Source organism: Diceros bicornis, chromosome 34, assembly GCF_020826845.1.
Source record: "Diceros bicornis minor isolate mBicDic1 chromosome 34, mDicBic1.mat.cur, whole genome shotgun sequence".
Taxonomy (NCBI): Eukaryota; Metazoa; Chordata; class Mammalia; order Perissodactyla; family Rhinocerotidae; genus Diceros; species Diceros bicornis.
In genome coordinates this window covers 32223618-32242742 of record NC_080773.1, presented here as the reverse complement: position 1 = coordinate 32242742, position 19125 = coordinate 32223618, and the positions used below count along the sequence as shown (strand labels likewise).

At 41.3% G+C, this 19125-nt stretch overlaps 2 protein-coding genes across 3 annotated transcripts in view; both read right to left on the bottom strand.

The window, feature by feature from the left end:
* The window catches only part of LOC131397404 (leukocyte immunoglobulin-like receptor subfamily B member 4), a 52260-nt gene that overhangs the window by 7132 nt on the left and 26003 nt on the right, over nucleotides 1-19125 (bottom strand). The window contains 6 exon segments of the mRNA XM_058530249.1: nucleotides 3314-3430; nucleotides 4872-4922; nucleotides 5239-5541; nucleotides 5686-5970; nucleotides 6158-6193; nucleotides 6354-6437. Of these exon segments, the coding sequence (XP_058386232.1) occupies nucleotides 3314-3430; nucleotides 4872-4922; nucleotides 5239-5541; nucleotides 5686-5970; nucleotides 6158-6193; nucleotides 6354-6437 (876 nt within the window).
* The window catches only part of LOC131397407 (leukocyte immunoglobulin-like receptor subfamily A member 6), a 47508-nt gene that overhangs the window by 23342 nt on the left and 5041 nt on the right, over nucleotides 1-19125 (bottom strand). The gene's annotated exons all lie outside the window — the stretch shown is intronic.

Genomic DNA, 19125 nt, shown 5'->3' with positions numbered 1-19125 from the left:
GTTTCCATTTGCATGGAATATCTTTTTCTATTCATTCACTTTCAGTTTCTGAGTGTCTTTAGATCTGAAGTGTGTCTCTTGTATGAAACATATATATATATGGGTCTTGTTTTTTTATCCATTCAGCCACTCTATGTCTTTTGGTTGGAGCACTTAGTCCATTGAACTTTAAAGTAACTATTGATAAGTATTTACTTATTGCCATTTTGTTACTTTTTTCTGGAAGTTCTTCTAGTTCTTTTTTCCTTTCTTCTTCTCTTGCTCTCTTCCCTTGTGGTTTGATGGCTATCTTTAGCATGGTTGGGCTCCTTTCTCTTTATTTTTTTTTTGTGTGTATTTATTATAGGTTTTTGGTTTTGTGGCTACCATGGTGCTCATGTATAATTACCTATGTAAATAACAATCTGTATCAAGTAGATGATCTGCTAAGTTTGACTTATTACAAAAGCCCTACACTCTTATTCTCCCCTCCATGTTTTATGTTTTTGATATCATATTTTACCTGTTTTATTTTTGTTTATCTCTTAACCTCTTATCATAGATAAAGATGATTTTAATACTTTTGTCTTTTGGCCTTCATACTATCTTTATAGGTGGTTGATCTACTCTCTTACCTGTATATTTGCCTTTAAGAGTGATTTTTTTCTTCAATACTGTAAAGTTACAGAGTACACAATCATCATACAAAAATCAGTTGTGTTTCTAAACACTAGCAATGAACTAGCAGAAAGATAAATCAAGAATACAATCCCATTTACAACTATAACAAAAAGAATAGAATACCTATAAATGAACTTAACCAAAGAGGTGAAAGAACTATATACTAAAAACTATAAAACATTGTTGAAAAAAATCATAGAAGACACAAAGAAGTGGAAAGATATTTTGTGCTCATAGATTGGAAGAATTAACACAGTTAAAATGTCCATACTTCCTAAAGCAATCTACAGATTCAGTGCAATCCCTGACAAAGTCCCAATGACATTTTTCATGGACAGAGCACAAAGAATCCTTAAATTTATATGGAACAACAAAAGTCCCCAAATAGCCAAAGCAATTCTGAGTATAATTAATTACTGAGTATAGTATAAATACTATAGGCGAAGCTACAGTAATCAAAACAGCATGGTACTGGCAGAAAAACAGGCACACAGATCAATGGAACAGAATTGAGAGCCCAGAAATAAACCCACACGTCTATGGAGAGCTAATTTTTGACAAAGGAGCCAAGAACATACAATGGAGAAAGGAAAGTCTCTTCAATAAATGGTGTTGGGAAAACTGGACAGCCATATGCAAAAGATGAAAGTAGACCATTATCTTACACCATGCACAAAAATTAACACAAAATCGGTTAAAGACTTGAATGTAAGACCTGAAACCATAAAACTCCCAGAAAAAAACAGGCAATATGCTCTTTGACATCAGTCTCAGCAGTATCTTTTTGAATACCATGTGTTCTCAAGCAAGGAAAACAAAAGAAAAAGTAAACAAATGGAAGTACATCAGACTAAAGAGCTTCTGCAAGGCAAAGAAAACTGTGAACAAAATGAAAAGACAACCCAACAACTGGGAGAAAATATTTGCAAATCATATATCCAAAAAGGGGTTAATTTCTAAAATATATAAAGAACTTATGCAACTCGCAACAAAAAAACAAATAACCTGATCAAAAAATTGGCAGAGGATCCAAGTAGACATTTTTCCAAAGAAGATATACAGATGGCCAACAGGCCCATGAAAAGATGTTCAACACCACTATTTATTAGGGAAATGCAAGTCCAAACTACAATGAGATATCACCACATGCCTGTTAGAATAGCTATTATTAAAAAGACAAAAATAACAAGTGATGGAGAGGGTATGGAGAAAAGGAACAATTTTACACTGCTGGTGGGAATGCAAGCTGGTGCAGCTGCTATGGAAAACAGTATGGAGATTCCTCAAACACTTAAGAATAGAACTACCATATGATACAGCTACACCACTTCTGGGTATTTATCCAAAGAACATGAAAACGTTAATTTGAAAAGATATACACACCCCTATGTACATTGCAGCAGTATTCACAATAGCCAAGACTTGGAAGCAACCTAAATGCCCATCAACAGATGACTGGATAAAGAAGATGTGGCATATATATACATACAATGGAAGACTGCTCAGCCATAAAAAAAAAAGATGAAATTGTCCCGTTAGCGACAACATGGATGGACCTGGAGGACATTATGCTAAGCGAAATAAATCTGAAAGAGAAAGCCAAATACTGTGTGATTTCACTCATACGTGGAAGAGAAGTGAACAAACAAACAGATGGATACAGAGAACATATTGGTGGTTACCAGAGGGGAAGGGGGGAGGAGGGAAGGCAAAAGGGGTAAAGGGGCATGGTTGTACGGTGACACACGGAAACTAGACTTTGGGTGGTAGACATGATGTAGTCTCCACAGAAATTGAAATATAATGATGTACACCTGAAATTTATATATTGTAAACCAATGCAACCTCAATAACAAATAAAGAATTTCTCTGCTGAGCCCTAATTCTTTTGAATAGAGGATGGTATTCAGAAACCAAGATCTGGATGATTGGTTTGCTTATTGCTATTGGGCTTTCATTGTGTTTCTGTCTTATGTGTGGACATAGCTGAGACATACGTTTTCATATGTATGTGCATAGATGCACAATAACAAATACTTACCCCATAAGTATTTCTACGTCAATTGATGTGTATATATATACACACACACACATATATATATAATTTTTTTAATGATGCCATACCAGCGTTTCCGATTCCAATAGAACACCTCACAGTTTTTCTAGCCAACTGCCTTTGCACATTTATAAATCCTTTCACAGACACTAAGTAACTTAGCTCCCTTAAACCCCAATGTATTTACATATTTTCTCAAAGCAACTAATCTCCCAACCAACTCAACATTCTCCTCCACTCCTCACCACCACTCTTGGCTGCAGGACCATGATGACACCTTCACATGGCTCCCCGTCTCCATGCCCAGCATGGTCCCTCAGGTTTTGTGTACACCCGTGCTACGTCCACACAGGACTCCTGAGCTCACACTCACTCTTCTTGGGAACCCCAGATCTCTGCCCAAGAAGATTACACAGTGGCAGTTGGGGTGGAAAGAGCTTTCTAGAAATCTAGAACAATTTGGGGAATTTTCAAAACTGAACAACTTTTCTGTCTTTTTGGTGCTATATGTTGGCTAGTGCCCTAAGGAGCCACTTCACAGGTCTTTAGAGTAAGGTCTCACCGCTAAATAGTCCAGGTCTCCCGTCTTATACTCACCTGATTTGCTGCATTTTTTCTGGTGCAGGTGTCGGAGGAGGAAGAACAGGAGGAGGGAGAGCAGCAAGACGAAGGCGACTGAGACCCCGACCAGAACTTTCTGGTACTTTTCAAGACCTTGGGCACAAGTGATGTCATGAATGAACCGATGATGCCACTTATTTGAGTACCCACTGTGTGCCAGGCACGTGCTGGGATATGTGAATTCATCTCCTCTAACCGTCACAACAATCATGCAACATGGGAATGCCACACCCAACTCCATCCATTTATAGACAAGGAAACTGAGGCTCAGAGAGGTTAATCATGTGCCCCAGGTCACCAGCCAGGAAGTTGCAGAGCTGGGATTTGAACTCAGGATAGTCGGTTCCCTTGTGGTCTCCTCATGTTTCCCCCCTGCAGACACCAGCTTCGGGCTCTGGGGCTCCTTATCTGATTGGAACAGTGTGTCCACTCGTCCTCATGTGCCCCAGTCCTCTCCTTTAGCTAGAGCTCATGCACTCCTCACTGTCACTCTCATTCACCAACCCATCAGAGGCTTCGGGGGACCTAAAATTGAGTGCTCAGAGCTGGGGTCTGTGTAGGATGGACACTGTGCTCTCCCCAAGCCCTGAGTCCAGGCATGATCCATCCTCCATCTAGTTGATCCCACACTCAGATGCAGGGTCTGTCTGACTTTTCAGTCTACATATCTGGGAAGGGACAGTGAGGATGGATCTGCCATTTCCTGACACTGGGTGGGCCCTTCCCACAGGCACACCTTTCACTCTGGGGTCTCACCTAAGTCTTTTAGCAAACCTGTGAGGGAGACGGTAGGAGACATGATTCACAATGAAACTGAAACTCAGAGAGGCAATGTGACTTGTCTACAGTCCCACAGCCAGGAAGTGACAGAGCAGGAATTTACATCCTGTCGAGCCTGACCTCCAAGCCATCAGTTATTTTTATTTGGTTTTGATTTTTTCCTTCAATAAGATCAGGCTGAGACCACAGGCTGATAGGAAAGTGCTCTGGACACCACTGGTGTTATTGCTCTGCTCTTCCCTGCTGCCCCAACAACCCAACATTGCCAACCCCTCTGTTCTGCAGACCTGGGACAGCATCCCTATAGGGTCGGAACTGAGATGTCCTTTGAGATCTGAGCCGAAACTCTCCTCTAATACATGTGGAAAAACTGAGGCTGAGATGGAGATGGTGCGGTCCAAAATCACCATCCCAGGGACCTCTGAGACTCCCCACTGGATCCAACACCATATATCAAAAATCAAGGATGGGGAGATGAGAGGCAGAGGATGGGTCACCCCCACTTAAGCCTGGGTGACCCCCCAGGCTGGGCTACCAACATTGCCCTCTGTAATGACCACCCCATCATACATCTGTCCAGCCTCAGACTCCCTCGTGCCCTGTGGTCCCTCCAGCATCCCTGCCTGAGTCCCAGCTCCCCTGGGAGACAAGCCCATGCTGAGTATCTGAGGGGACATTAGATCCTCTGAGAGACTCTGAGACCTGCCTTGGGGTGCTCTGTGCTCCCTCTGACCAAGGGGCCTCAATGACTCACCAACTGTCAGCTGTGGTCTAGTGGGTGAGGGACTGGGGTCAACGGTGGGTCCTAGGAAAAGGACAAGAGGAGAGTGAGAGACTGGAGGTTACCCCAGAGACCCCACCTCTGCTCACTCCCCTCTCCTTCATCTGCCCTGTGGGCACCCAATGCTGTCCCTCCACCTACCTGGAGAATTCTGGTGATGGGGAAATGGGAAGGGGCAGGGGTAAGAGGGTCATGTTATCACCCATTTATCTGAGGATTGAACACCTCTGGATGACCCTCACCTGGAGCCCCTCATTCTCATTCAAGACTGTGGGTCTCCTGGGCAGGGCCATGAGCTGAGCAGAGGGGCACAGAGAGGACAGGGCTGGGACTTCCTCACCTGAGACCAGAATCTCCAGTGAGTCACTGGCGTGTGACCACACCTGGGGTTTGTTCCTGTAACAGCCATAGCATCTGAACGTCCATCTATGGCTGGTGGTCATGGGGCCCACAGGGAACAGAGCCCAGAAATGCCCACTGGGGAGTCGCTGTGAGTCCAGGGTCCAAGAGGGCTTGTGTTCTCCTTCCTTAGTCAGAATAAACATGCCATATCCTTCCCATGAGCAACACTGGAGGGTCACATTCCCTCCTGAGGTCACCATAGGGCTTGGCAGGGCTGAGAGGGTGGGTTTGCCATAGAATCCTAGGAGAGGAGGAGGCAGCATGTTAAATGGGGCTCACACCTCCCACATATCGCCCAGGGATGGACTGTGAGAGGGAGACACCCCTGAGAGCAGACCCCCTTCCTGAGGGCAGACCTGAGGCTGGGACCCCTGAGTCCTCTCACCTGTCACCACCAGCTCCAGGGGGTCACTGTGATCTGACCAGCCAGTGGGGCTGAGATAGTTACAGAAAAATTGCCCGGCATATTGCTCTGCCATGTGTGAGATGGAGAACTTGGCCTTGTCCGTGGGATCCAGTGGATTCTCTTTGTCCCAGAGCTCTCGGTTTCCCCTCTTATGCAGACGGTACTCCTGGGCCCCTGGTGTCCCCTGACACCAGATGGTCACAGGCATCCCCTGGGGTATCACAGAGCCTGGCTCGGCCCAGATGGTGGGTTTGGTGAGGGTCTCTGGAAGGAAAACAGAGGCTGGGTCACAAGACATTCCCCACCCCGAGTTCCCCAGATCTCAGACTCAGAACACTCCCAGAGGACCCCACCCCTCAGTCCAGAAATCTGTTCTCCATCCCCATCTGCCTGGGCTGTCCCCTGTCCCCAAAGAGGAAGTGGGACCTGGCACACCTGGAGAAAGACTCACCTGCCTGCACTGCGGTCCTTGGGCTCACACTCAGCCCTGGAAGAGAATTCCCTGTGAGAGATTGTCCCTGAAGCCTGAGCAGAACCCTCCTCCCCATGAGCTTCCTGAGACCTGTGATCTCCTGAAAGACCAGGGCCTGACTCCAGGGTGGAGTCCCTATCAGATTAGGGCTTCCCCTCCTCTGCTCAAACCTCACCAAGGTAGAGCAGGACCATGAGGTTTGGGGTCATGGAGTCTCCTCCCTCTGGCCAGGCCGTGCAGATGTAGGAGAACACAGTGTCTGGTAGGACAGACAGACACACAGGATGTGAGAACTCAGAGGCTGGTCCTTCTTGCAACAGGATTGACACGTCAGCAGTCCCACAGGAAGGGGAATGGCCTGTTCTCAAGATCCTCACTCTTGTTTCCAGTACAGAGCAGCAAATAGAACTTGAGTATTCTTGAGTTGTCCCTTCCAGGTGAGGGTGACCCGGTTCCTGTCCTTCCATCTCAGAGTCTCTGCATGGGGTCTCCTTCATCTTCATCCCGTCCATCAGCACATTCCTGTGGGGTCCTCACCATTGACTGTGGTCATCCAGGCCCTGGAGATGCTTCAGGGAAAACTCAGTGTCCTACTGCACTGCAGAGCTCAGATGGGCAAAGAGACCATCTCAACATCTAACTGTACAGATCAGGTCAAGGTCATTGTGACAATGAGCACAAACGTGAAATACAGGGAAATAAGGGAAGAAAACATCACTCACCCCTGTACTGGAGTGTAGGCTTTCTTCCTATCACAGCCCCCTTCACGGACTTCTCTTTTGTCTTGCAACAGCATCCACCCCCATCTCTCTGGGAACAAACCTCTGAGTCACCCCTGCCCTCTCAATGCCCCTTGTTCCCCCAGGCACATCTCTCCTCCTTATCCTGGGGTACTGCCTATAAGCTTTAGGGCACATTTATTTGGGTTAGAGCTCATATTTTGAAGAAAAGATGACATTTATTTAAATATTCATCCATCATCCAGTGCCTGTATACCTTGGAAATAACCTCCTGTCTATTTCCTTGTGTGTTTCGTTGTTTAAATCATTTTGTCATGAACCCCACTCCTCAGATCTGTTGTGGGTGTCAGTGGTTCCTGGTCCATGAGAGGCGATCAATCACTGTTAATTTTCAGACCAGGTTAAGACATGAGGTTCAGGATATGAGAGGATCATGGTGTCAGACTCCACAGTCAAGGTGGATGCTGGTTGTGTGCCTTTAAGAGCCCTCATCTGCTCTGAGTACCAATAAATGCTACTTGTAATAATTCTGAAATATGTAGAAATAGTCATATACGGGAAAAGAGAAATGAGATTTTCTAAAATATACAGGAAACCACAAGAAAGAACAGAGAACAGAGCTGAGTAGCTGCCAGTGCCTGGGGACATCAAGGGGTCATAGAGCAGAGGTTTCCACCTATGTGGACGGGAGAGGGACCCCAGAGTCCTCACAGGAGGGAGGGGTCAGGGCTCAAGTGAAGGTTGGAAGCTGTGGTTTCCCCTACCTTGTGTTTGTGAACAAGCGCAGGAACAAGTCTGCTCACTGCCCGGCCCCTGGTCAGCACTGAGTCACCTCCTCTATGTGTGTGTGAAACAGATTCATGGCAGTTTTCTCTGACATGAGCATCTGTTCCACATGTGACCATGAGGCCAACATTGCCCCATCCCTGACTCACACAACGTTGAGCAGATGCTGTTTGAGAGAGTGGACGCCATGGGGCAGGAACAGCTGTAACAGTCCCCCCTTGTCAGCCTGACTCGCAGCACAGCCCTGGAAAAAACCCCTCTAGGATGATTACGTGTGTGAGACAGAGTGTCCAGTAAGAACAGACATCAAAGCATAATCCTAATAATGATAAACAGTGCTATGAACAACAATCTTCTGATAATAAGGGTTATCATATCTAAGGAAATAGAATCAATAGTAAAATATGAGAATAATTTAAAATTAAGTGTGTTTAAATATCTGAAGAAATAAAGTAAGATATTGAGTTTTTGAGGCAAGAATATCGATTATATTACGGAATATTAGGCAATTATAGAAGTGATTAAGAAATTTTAGAGACAAAAAATCCAATAGAATTAACACATTCAAAAAAATCATTCCATCAATGACAAGACACAGCTGAAGAGACATTTATGAAACTGGAATACAATCTTGAGGAAATTTTCCAGAATGCAGTGTAGAGAGACCAGAAATGGAAATTCAAGATACACAAGGAATAGAATGATGAGGGCCAACATCGCATCTATCATAAGAGTCAGAAGAAAGAAGGGAGAATGAGATCTAGTAGCAGCTCAAGAGATAAAGAATTGAACATTTTAGCGAGATGAAGAAAGATCAACTTAGTGATCAGATGCATATACTTAAAAATGACATCTGTATCTTGACATTTCATGGTAAAATAAGAAAATGAAGATGCATTTGAGAGGGGAAGAGGAACTTTTCCGATGCCACCCCTCCTCCTAGGCAGCACAATATGGGGCTGAATCAGCCAACATCAAAAGGGAGAGAGGTGAGAGAGTGCCTGGCTTCCCCAGCTGTGTGGGACTCTGTGGGAGAAACCCACTGCTCTCAAGCAGCTGCCAGAGTTCTGAAGCGGGACCTCCATGGCTGCAGGGAGGGAGGAGGAGAAAAAGGCAGATAAGAAGATCAAAAGGCATTAAAGGGATGCAGTTCCTTTTGACTGTGTTCAGGATTCCAGCAGGAAGCTGGTCCATGAGTTGCTGGGATAACATCCAGTGAGGATGCCCCCAACACACTGAGTGTGTAACCCACACCAAACCACACACTGTGGCTGTTCCCTGTGCATGCTCAGAAAACAGGCCAGGGTCTCTGGGCAAGAAACCACAAACTTGAGCTATAGCACCACTTTCTACAAAAGGAAAGAGAGGTTTCCAGCAGCCAGCCTGGTGGGTTGCAAGAACCAGAGATACAACACCCACTTACAAATTTTGCCACAATAGGAAGTTAAAAGTGCGGGCAGATATATCCATAAAAAGTTGGAGAAAGTATCAGCTATAAGCAGGATTAATGAAAAATATCTCCCACCTGAAGACAACTAATAAAGATTTTCAGAAGTGAATACTACTTCAAATGTAAAACAGCAATGCAAAACTCAAAGGAACATGAAAAACTAAGGGAAAATGTATCACCAAAAGAAAACAATAAGCCTCCAGTGACCGAACTCAAAAGACTCAGTATTTGGCAATGTAGCTGATGAAGATTTTAGAACACTTGTTTTGAGGAAACTCAACGAGCTACAAAAACACAGAAAGACAATTCAAAGAAATAAGGGAAACAATCCATGAATAAAAAGAGAAATTTAACAAAGAGATAGAAACCATAAAAAAGAAAGAAACAGAAATTCTGGACTTGAAGAATTCAATTAATGAAATGAAAAATGCACTAGAGAGCAGCAGAATAGATCAAACAGATGGTGAAATCAGTGGGCTACAGGATAGGAACTTAGAGATAACCAGTCAGAGAAGAGGAAAGGAAAGATAACAAAAAAGATGGAAAAAACCTACGTGATCTATGGGACACCATCAAATGTACAAATATTAGAATAATTGGAATTACAGAAGGAGAACAGTGAGAGAAGGGGGCAGAAGCTTATATAAAGAAATGTAATCCATGAAGAAATAGAAGTACAATGATATACACCTGAAATTTATACAATGTTATAAACCAATGTTACCGCAATAAACAAATAAAAATAAATAAATAAATAAATAAATAATAATTAAAGATAACTGAGAACCTCTCAAACCCGGAGAGAGACTTGGACGTCCAAGTTCATGACTAATAAATAGCCCGTTATCTTAATGCAAAATGACCTTCTCAAAGACACATTATAGTGAAACGGTCAGAAATCAAAGTCAAAGAGAGAATCCTAAAAGCAGCAAGAGAAATAAAGATTGTAACCTACAAAGAAACCCCCCGTTATCTATCCGTGGATTTCTCAGCAGAAATACTACAGGCCAAGAGAGAGTGGAAAAACATATTTATCTTGTAGAAAGAAAAATTTCCAAGAAGAACGATCTATCCAGCAAATTACCCTTCAGATAGGAAGGAGAAATAAGGACTTTGGTCTATAGTTTTCTTTTTTACAGTGTCCTTCTCTGGCTCTGGTATCAGGATAATGCCGAACTCAAAGAATGAATTGGGAAGTGTTCCCTCCTCTTCAAATTTTTTAAAGAATTTGTGAAGGAATGGCATTAATTCTCCTTTAAATGTGTAGTAGAATTTGCTGGTGAGGCCATCTGGTCCTGGGCTTTTCATTTTGGGGAGGTTTTTTATTACTGACTCAATATCCTTACTCATTATTGGTTTGTTCAGATTTTCTATTACTTTCTGATTCAGTCTTGATATGTTGTATGTTTTTAGGAATTTATCCATTTCTTCTAGGTTACCTAATTTGTTGGCATATAATTGTTAATAGTAGTGTCTCACGATCCTATGTATTTCTGTAGTATAAATTGTAATGTCTCCTCTTTCATTTCTTTTTTTTTGTTGTTCAGTGAGAGCACTGAACTTTATTTTTTTTTAATTTTTTCTTTATTGTAACAACATTGGTTTATAACATTGTGTAAATTTCTGGTGTACATCATTATACTTCTATTTCTGCATAGATTACATCATGTTCACCACCCAAATACTAATTACAACCCATCACCACACACATGTGCCGAATTACCCCTTTCACCCTCCTCCCTCCCTACTTCCCCTCTGGTAACCACCAATCCAATCTCTGTCTCTATGTGTTTGTTTATTGTTGTTGTTATCTACTACTTAATGAGGGAAATCGTACAGTATTTGACCTTCTCCCTCTGACTTTTTTCACTTTGCATATTTCATTTCTGATTGTATTTGAGTCTTTTCTCTTTTTTTCTTAGTTGTTCTAGCTAAAAGTTTGTCAATATTTTTTATCATTTCAAATAACCAAATCTTAGTTTGATTGATCTTTTGTATTCTTTTTCTGGTCTCTATTTCATTTATTTCCACTCTGATCTCTATTTTTTTTTCTTCTGCTAACTTTGGGATTAGTTTGTTCTTTATTTTCTTATTCCTCAAGATGTAATGTCATGTTGTTTATTTGGGATCTTTCTAATTTCTTAATATATGCATTTATCACTATAAACTTCCCTCTCAGAATTGCTTTTCCAGTATTCCATAGGTTTTGGTATGTTGTGTTTCCATTTATATTTATTTTAAGATTTTTTTAAGTTTCCATTATGATTTCTTCTTTGACCCACTGGTTGTTTAGGAGTGTGTTGTTTAGTTTCTACATGCCTATAACTTTTCCAGCTTTTTTCTTGTTGATTTTAGTTTCATAAGATTGTGTTTAGAAAAAATACTTGGTATTATTTCAATCTTCTTAAATTTGCTAAGAGTTGTTTTGTATCCTATCATATAATCTATCCTGGAGAATGTTTTCTGTGCACTTGAGAAGAGTATGTATTCTTCTACTGTTGAATCAAATGTTCTATTAGAACATGTCTGTCAGATCCATTTGGTCTAATGTATGATTCAAATCCACCAATTCTTTGTTGACTTTCTGTCTGCATAATTTATCCATTGCTGAAAGAGGGGTATTGAAATCGCCTACTGTTATTATTATTGCATTGTTGCCAATTTATCCCTTCAGATCTGTTAGTATTTGCTTAATATATTTTGGTGCTCCCATGATGGGTGCATATATATTTAGAATTGGTATATCTTCTTGATGAATTGACCCCTTTAGCATTATATAAGGACCTTCTCTAACTCTTAATACCATTTTTGACCGAAAGTCTATTTTTTCTGTTATAAGTATAGCTATCCTTTGGTTTCCTGCTTTCTTTTAGCTTCCACTTCCATGGACTATCTTTCCCCATCCCTTGACTTTGAGTTCATGAGTATGCTTAAGGCTGAAGTGAGTCTCTTGTAGGGAGCATGTAGTTGGGTCTTGTTTTTTTTCATCCATCCAGCCATGCTGTGCCTTTTGATCATTGAATTCAATCCGTTTACATTTAGACTAATTATTGATACATAAGAACTTACTAATGCCATCTTGTTAGTTGCTTTCTGATTGTTTTGTATTTCCATCTTTCCCCCTCGGCTTCTACCTACCTATCAAAATTGGTGATTTTCCATGGTGGTGTGCTCTGTTTCCTCCTTTTTAAAATCTTTTGTGAATCTATTCTTGATTTTTGCTTTGTGGTTACTGTGAGGCTTAGATGAAATATCTCATAGGTAAAAAAAATGTCTATGTTAAGCTGATAACAACTTATCTTTAATTGCCTACAGAGGCTCCACCCTTTTACTCCCTCTTTTATATGTTTGATGTCACAATTTATCTCTTTTTATGTTGTATGTTTGTTAACAAATTATAGTAGCTATAGTTATATTTAATACTTCTATCATTTAATTTTTAGACTATAGTTGGGTGGTTAACACATGATCCTATTATAGAATTAGTGTTTTCATAATCTGACTGTCTATTTTTCACCTTTACCTGTGTGTTGTATACTTCATATGTTTTCATGACCCTGATTAGTGTCTTTTAATTTCAGCTTGAAGAACTTCTTTCAGCATTTCTTGAAATGCAGGTCTAGTGGTGATGAGCTCCCTCAGATTTTGTTCGTCTGGGAAAGTCTTTATTTCTCCTTTATATCTGAAAGATAGCTTCCCCAGATAGAGTATTCATTGCTGAAATTTTTTTTCTTTCAACACTTTGAATATGTCATTCCACCCTCTCCTAGCATAAAGGGTTTCTGCCAAGAAGTCTGCAGATAACCTACTGGGGGTTCCTTTGTAGGATACAATCTTATTCCCAGCTGCCGTTAGGATTTTTTCTTTATTTTTGATTTGTGACAGTTTCATCATAATATGTCTTGGAAAAGGTCTCTTTGCATTGTGATAATATGGTGATCTATTAGCTTCCTGAACTTGCATGTCCAAGTCTTTCCCCAGGTTTAGGAAATTCTCAGCTATTATTTCTTTAAATAATTTTTCTACTCTCTTCTCCCTCTCTTTTCCTTCTGGAAACCAGATTATTCTAATATTTGGTCATTAGATGACTTCCCATATATCACGGAGGCTTTCTTTGCTCTTTTGCATTCTCCTTTCTTTGTTCTCTTGCAACTTGGTTATTTATAAATGCCTATCCTCTAACTCACTTATTTCGTTTTCCATCTGCTCTTCTCTACTGCAGATGCTCTCGATTGCATTCCTCATCTCATTCAATAAATTCTTCAGCTCCAGAATTTCTGTTTGGCTCTTTATATGATTTCTGTCTCTTTGGTAAAGAACTCATGTGTTCGAGTATTTTTTTCCTGATATCAGTGAATTGTTTTTCTGAGTTTTCTTGTAGCTCACTGAGTTTCTTCAAAGCAGCTATTTTGAATTCTTTATCAGCTCAGTCACAAAATTCAGTGTCTTTGAGCTCGGCTCTTAGAGAATTATTGGCATCCTTTGGTGATAATTGATTTCCTTGATTTTTTATGTTCCTTATAGTTTTCCATTGCTCTCTTTGTATTTGAAGCAGCAGACAACTCCTTAAAACTTTAAAATGGTTGCCTTTAGATGGAGTACTGTTCATTAGTGTTGCAGTATCTTGGATTTCCTCCACTTTTGTGTGGGCACACCAGCTCCACTCTTCTTGCTGTCTCTTGTGGCAAAATTCTTAACATTTTATGTATTCTCTTATTCTTAAAACTCAGCGAGCTGGCTGTGAGACACCTCCCTCTTTTTCCAGAAGGGGGCTCTATGGCTCCAGTTTGTGGTTTCTCTCTTGCCCATACATCCTGCTCTGCTTTTCTGGGAGCACTTCATTTACGAGACCTGTTCTCATTGCTGCACTGGGGAGGTGTGTAAATATCTGCCTGCAGTAGGGGGAGGTGTGGGTTTAGCACTCTGGGCATCTAGGTGCCTGCAAACCTGATGCAGAGATCCTGGGGTTGCTAATGGACAGACTTCCTGCTGCAGGCCAGAAGCATTCAGCAGTAACCAAGTCCCTTTAATGCCCTTTGACATTCTCATCTGCTTCTTTCTCAATCTCCTCTATCCCTCAAGTCATGGATGTCCTGCCTCAGAGATCTGGGTGCTGCTGGAGAGGTAAAGGTTTATTCTGCCAAAACCAGCACAACTCAGGTAGTTAGACTCTCACTCACTGGCTTCTACCTTCTCCCCAGGACAGGTTGCCACCCGTGGACAGCTGAGCCCTGTGCAGTGTCACTCTGGGGGGAAGCTCTGGTGGAGTTCTCCCTGTGCACTGCATCCAAACTCATATTCTTCCCTCTCTGATGACAAGCTGGAATCTCTCCTCAGGCAGGGTGGACGTCTAAGTTCTCTCTCAGCTGTGGGTGCAGATGATATCATCTTATATTCACAAAACTCTAAAAACACAATCAAAGAAAGTGTTGGAACTAATCAGCAAATTCAATAAAGTTGCAGGACATAAATCAACATACAGGGATCAGTTACATTTCTATACACTAATAATGAAACATCTTGAAAAGATGTAAAGAAATCTATCCCGTTCACAATAGCATCAAACAATCAAATATCTAGGAATCCATTTAATCAAGGAAGTGAAAGATCTGTACAATGAAAACAACAAAACTTTGCTGAAAGAAATTGAAGAAGATGAAAACAAATGCAAAGAAATCCTGTGTTCATGGATTGGAAAAATTGATATTATTAAAATGTGCATATTACCCAGCACTACTATAGAGTCAATGCCATCCCTACTAAAATTCTAATGGTGTTCATCACGGAAATAGAAAAAACAATCCTAAAATTTGTGTGGAAACACGAAAGATCCCAAATAGCCAAAACAATCCTGAGAAAGAAGAAAAAAAGCTGGAGGTATCATGCGTCTTGATTTCACACTATACTACAAAGCCATAGTAATCAAAACAATATGGCACTGGCACAGAAATAGACATATATGGAACAGAATAGAGAGCCTGAAATTAAACCCATACCTATACAGTCAACTAATATCAACAATGGAGCCAGAACACTCAATGGGCAAAGGATAGTCTCTTCAACAAATGGTGTTGAGAAAACCGGAGGACCACATGCAGAATAATAAAATTAGATCCCTGTTATACACCACTCACAAAAATTAAATCAAAATGGATTAAAGACTTACACATAAAACCCGATAACATAAAACTCCTAGAAGAAATCATAAGGAAGAAGCTCTTTGATATTGGTCTTGGCAATGATATTTTGGATGTGACACAAAAGGACACATGACAAAAGCAAAAATCAACAACTGGGACTACATCAAACTTAAAAGCTTCTGCACAACAAAAGAAACAATCAACAAAATGAAAAGACAACCTACAGAATGGGAGAAAAATTTTGCAAACCATATGTCACATAAGGGATTAATATCTGAAATATATAAAGAACCCAACAATTCGATAACAAAAAAACAAACAATCTGATTTAAAAATGGAGGAACTAAGTAGACATTTTTCCAAAGAAGAAATCCAAATGGCCAGCAAGCACATGAAAATATGCTCAAATCATTAATCATCAGGGAAATGCAAATCAAAACCACAGTACGGTATCACCTCACACCTGTTAGAATGGCTGTCATCGGCAAGACAAGAGACAAAAGATGCTGGAGAGGATGTAGGGAAAAGGGAGCGCTTACATCATTGGTGGAAATGTAAATTGGTTGAGCCACTGTAGAAAGCAATATGGAGGTTCCTCAAAAGATTAAAAATAGATCTAGCAAACAAATCAGCAATACCACTTCTGAGTGTATACCCAAAGGAGATGAACACAGAATATCAAGGAGATACACGCACTCTTCTATTTATTGCAACATCGTTCACAATAGCCAAGACTTGGAATCAACCTGAGTGCTCCTCAATGGATAAGGAAGATGTGGAATATATATATATATATATAATGGAATATTATTCAACCATGAGAAAGGAAGATATTCTGCTGTTTGCAGCAACATAAATGGACTTTGAAAGCATTATGTTAAGTGAGATAACTCAGACAGAGAAAGACAAGTTCTGTATGATATCACTTATATATGGAATCTAAAAAAGCCAAACATATGAAAATAGAGAATAAAAGGGTTGTTACCAGGGGATGGGTGATGGGAGGAGAGGACAGATGTTGTTTCAGGATACAAACTTACAATGTGTAGTAAGTGGGCCCTAGAGATCTAATGCACAGTATAGTGAATATAGACAACAATATTGTACTATAATCATGAAATGTTCTAGGAGACTAGAACTTTATTCCACTTACTAAAAATAAATGATAATCATGTTAAGTGATAGAGGTGCTAATTATCATTACAATGATAATCATATTACAATAAATAAATGTATAAGATTAACGTGGTGTACATGTTAAATTTATACAATGTTACATGTCAAATATATTTAAAAGAAAAAAAAAGGAAATTATTTTGGGGTATCTGTGGGACAAAGCAGCCATAAACACAGTGAAGATGATGTCTATGAGCTGCTGTGCCACGACTTCCAGAACATATGTTGGGGTGGCTGGACGACCACCCCAGCCACCAGAGTCTGTGAATAAATTTACTAACTGGCAAAAAGACTTGGCAGATGTGACTGAATTAAGTACCTTGAGATGGAGAGATTTCCTTGGATTCTCCAGGTGAACGCTAATGTAATTACAAGGGTCCTTGAAAGTGGAAGAGGGGGGCAGGTGGGGAGGATCAGAGAAGAGACGAGATGATGGGAACGGGCTCAGCGAGATGCGGCATGGGGACTTGGCCCCCTATTGCCAGCTTTGAAGACCAAGGAAAGGTCCTGAGCTGAGGAGTGTGCATGGACTGTAGATGCTGGAAAAGGCAAGGGAAGGGATTCACCCCTGGCGCCTCCGGAAAAGAACACAGCCCTGCTGACACCTCGAATTTAGCCCAATAGGACTCGTGTCAGACTTCCAAGTTATAGACTGTAGGCCCATAAATGTGTTGTTTTCGGCACTAAGTTTGTGGTAATTTTTCACATGAGGAATACAAAAGTAGAAACATGGAAAGCAAGATACACAACAATACATGTAATGGGCTAAATTCTTTCAAAGAAAGTAGCTAAATAAGATCTTGTGTATGTTTACTTATTTTTCACATATTTTTTTCATTCAGAAAACCAGAAACTAACAAATATAGTTACTTCCATTATGTGGGGGCATAGGGTGATGGGGATAGGATGAAGTAGATCATCTCTGAATGCACCATTTCATCTGGTTTTAAATTTTGAAACTGATAACTATTCTACATATTCCAACACATAATTAAATTACAAAAGATAGGAAAAGCACACCCTAACATGAATATCAACAAATAAAAATAAAGATAAGCTTATGTCAAATTCACAACACAGCCATGGGGTAAAGCTTAAAAAGTCACTATAATAATTTATCAGGAACTGGGAGTTTAAATATAAGAGATACACGTATAACATAAAAGGCAGGAAACCCTGTAATGTTACATCAGGGTTGGAAATATCTGTGTGAGTTTACACTTTGCATCCTCCCTGAATATTAAGTGGTCCGTAAAGAACAAAATCACAGTAGCTTTGAGTTCACATAGCCCCCAGATCTTGTTTTCTAATATTGCTCCCCACTACAAGGAGCCCAAGAACTCTTGAAGAAAAGTTGGATTCCTGGTCAAGGGCAGGAGGAACACAAAAGGAGCTTGGGAACCCATTTTAATCTAGAGAGCAAGACAGAGCCCCAATAATGAGTGGGGTCATCTCAAAAAGCTAAGCAGGAAGCTAAAGAGTCTTCGGTGGACAGGTTTGGGACGTTGAGTGTCGGAAACTACAATGAGGAAACTCTCTACTTCGAGTAGGATGCAGGGGGGTCCCTGCAGGCAGCCCCCCTGCTGAGAGAACCCCAGTCCCTCCCTGACACTGACACAGAGTCGGACGAGCAGGAGTGTTGGGCACAATTCCCGAGAGAAGAAACCCTGAGTCAAAGCAAAGTGACCCTCCCCTCACCCTTCACTTGTCTGTGCTGAGAAAAGGGAAGGGGACAAGGGAGAACCAACTTGCTCAGCCCTGCCTCACACACAAGATGCAGCGAGAGTTGGGCAACTCGTCCTTCACCCTGCCTCCTGGGCTCCAAGCACTGGGTACAACCCACCCTCCACGGCAATGCCCCAAAGACGAAGCCCCGTCCTCCAGACCCTGGGGATGAACGTGTGCCAGGCTGGGCTTCAGGACACTGGTGGTCAGAGGTTTGAGGTGAAATGTCAGAAGGTGAGATCCCAGAGCTTACAAGGAAAGGTGTGCACCAGAGTCAGTTTCCAGAAGCTTGGGGGCCTCATGAGACCAAGAGTGTCAGATGCCAAGTGAATGAGACTCTTTCCTCTGCTGAAACAAATTAGCACAAACATTGAGACTCACGACCGTACAGATTTATTGTCTTACAACTCTGGAGGTCAGAAGTCTGAAATGGGCCTCAAGGGGCTAAAATCAAGGTGACCGCAGGGCTGTGTTCCTTTCTGGAGACTTGAGGGGAGAATCTGTTCCCCTGCCTTTTCCAGCTTCCAGAGGCGCCTGCATCCTTGACGCATGGCCCCGTCCTCATCTAAAGGTCCAGCATGGAATGGTTGAGTCCTTCTCAGTGTATCACTCTGACACTGATTATTCTGCTTCCCTCTTCCACATTTAAGGAGCCTTGTGATTATATTGGCTATTGTGAATAATGCTGCTGTGAACATGAGTGTGTAAATATCCGCTTAAGTCCCTTCTTTCATTTCTTTTGGGTGCCTACCGAGAAGTGAAACTGCTGTATCATGTGGTAATTCTATTTAGTTTTTGAGGAACTGCCATGCCACGTAAAAAGTGGTTGCACCATATTCCATTCCCACCAACAGTGCACAAGCGTTCTTATTTCTTCACATCTTTCCAACATCTGTTACTTTCCTTTTTCTATTTTTGGAATCATAGCTG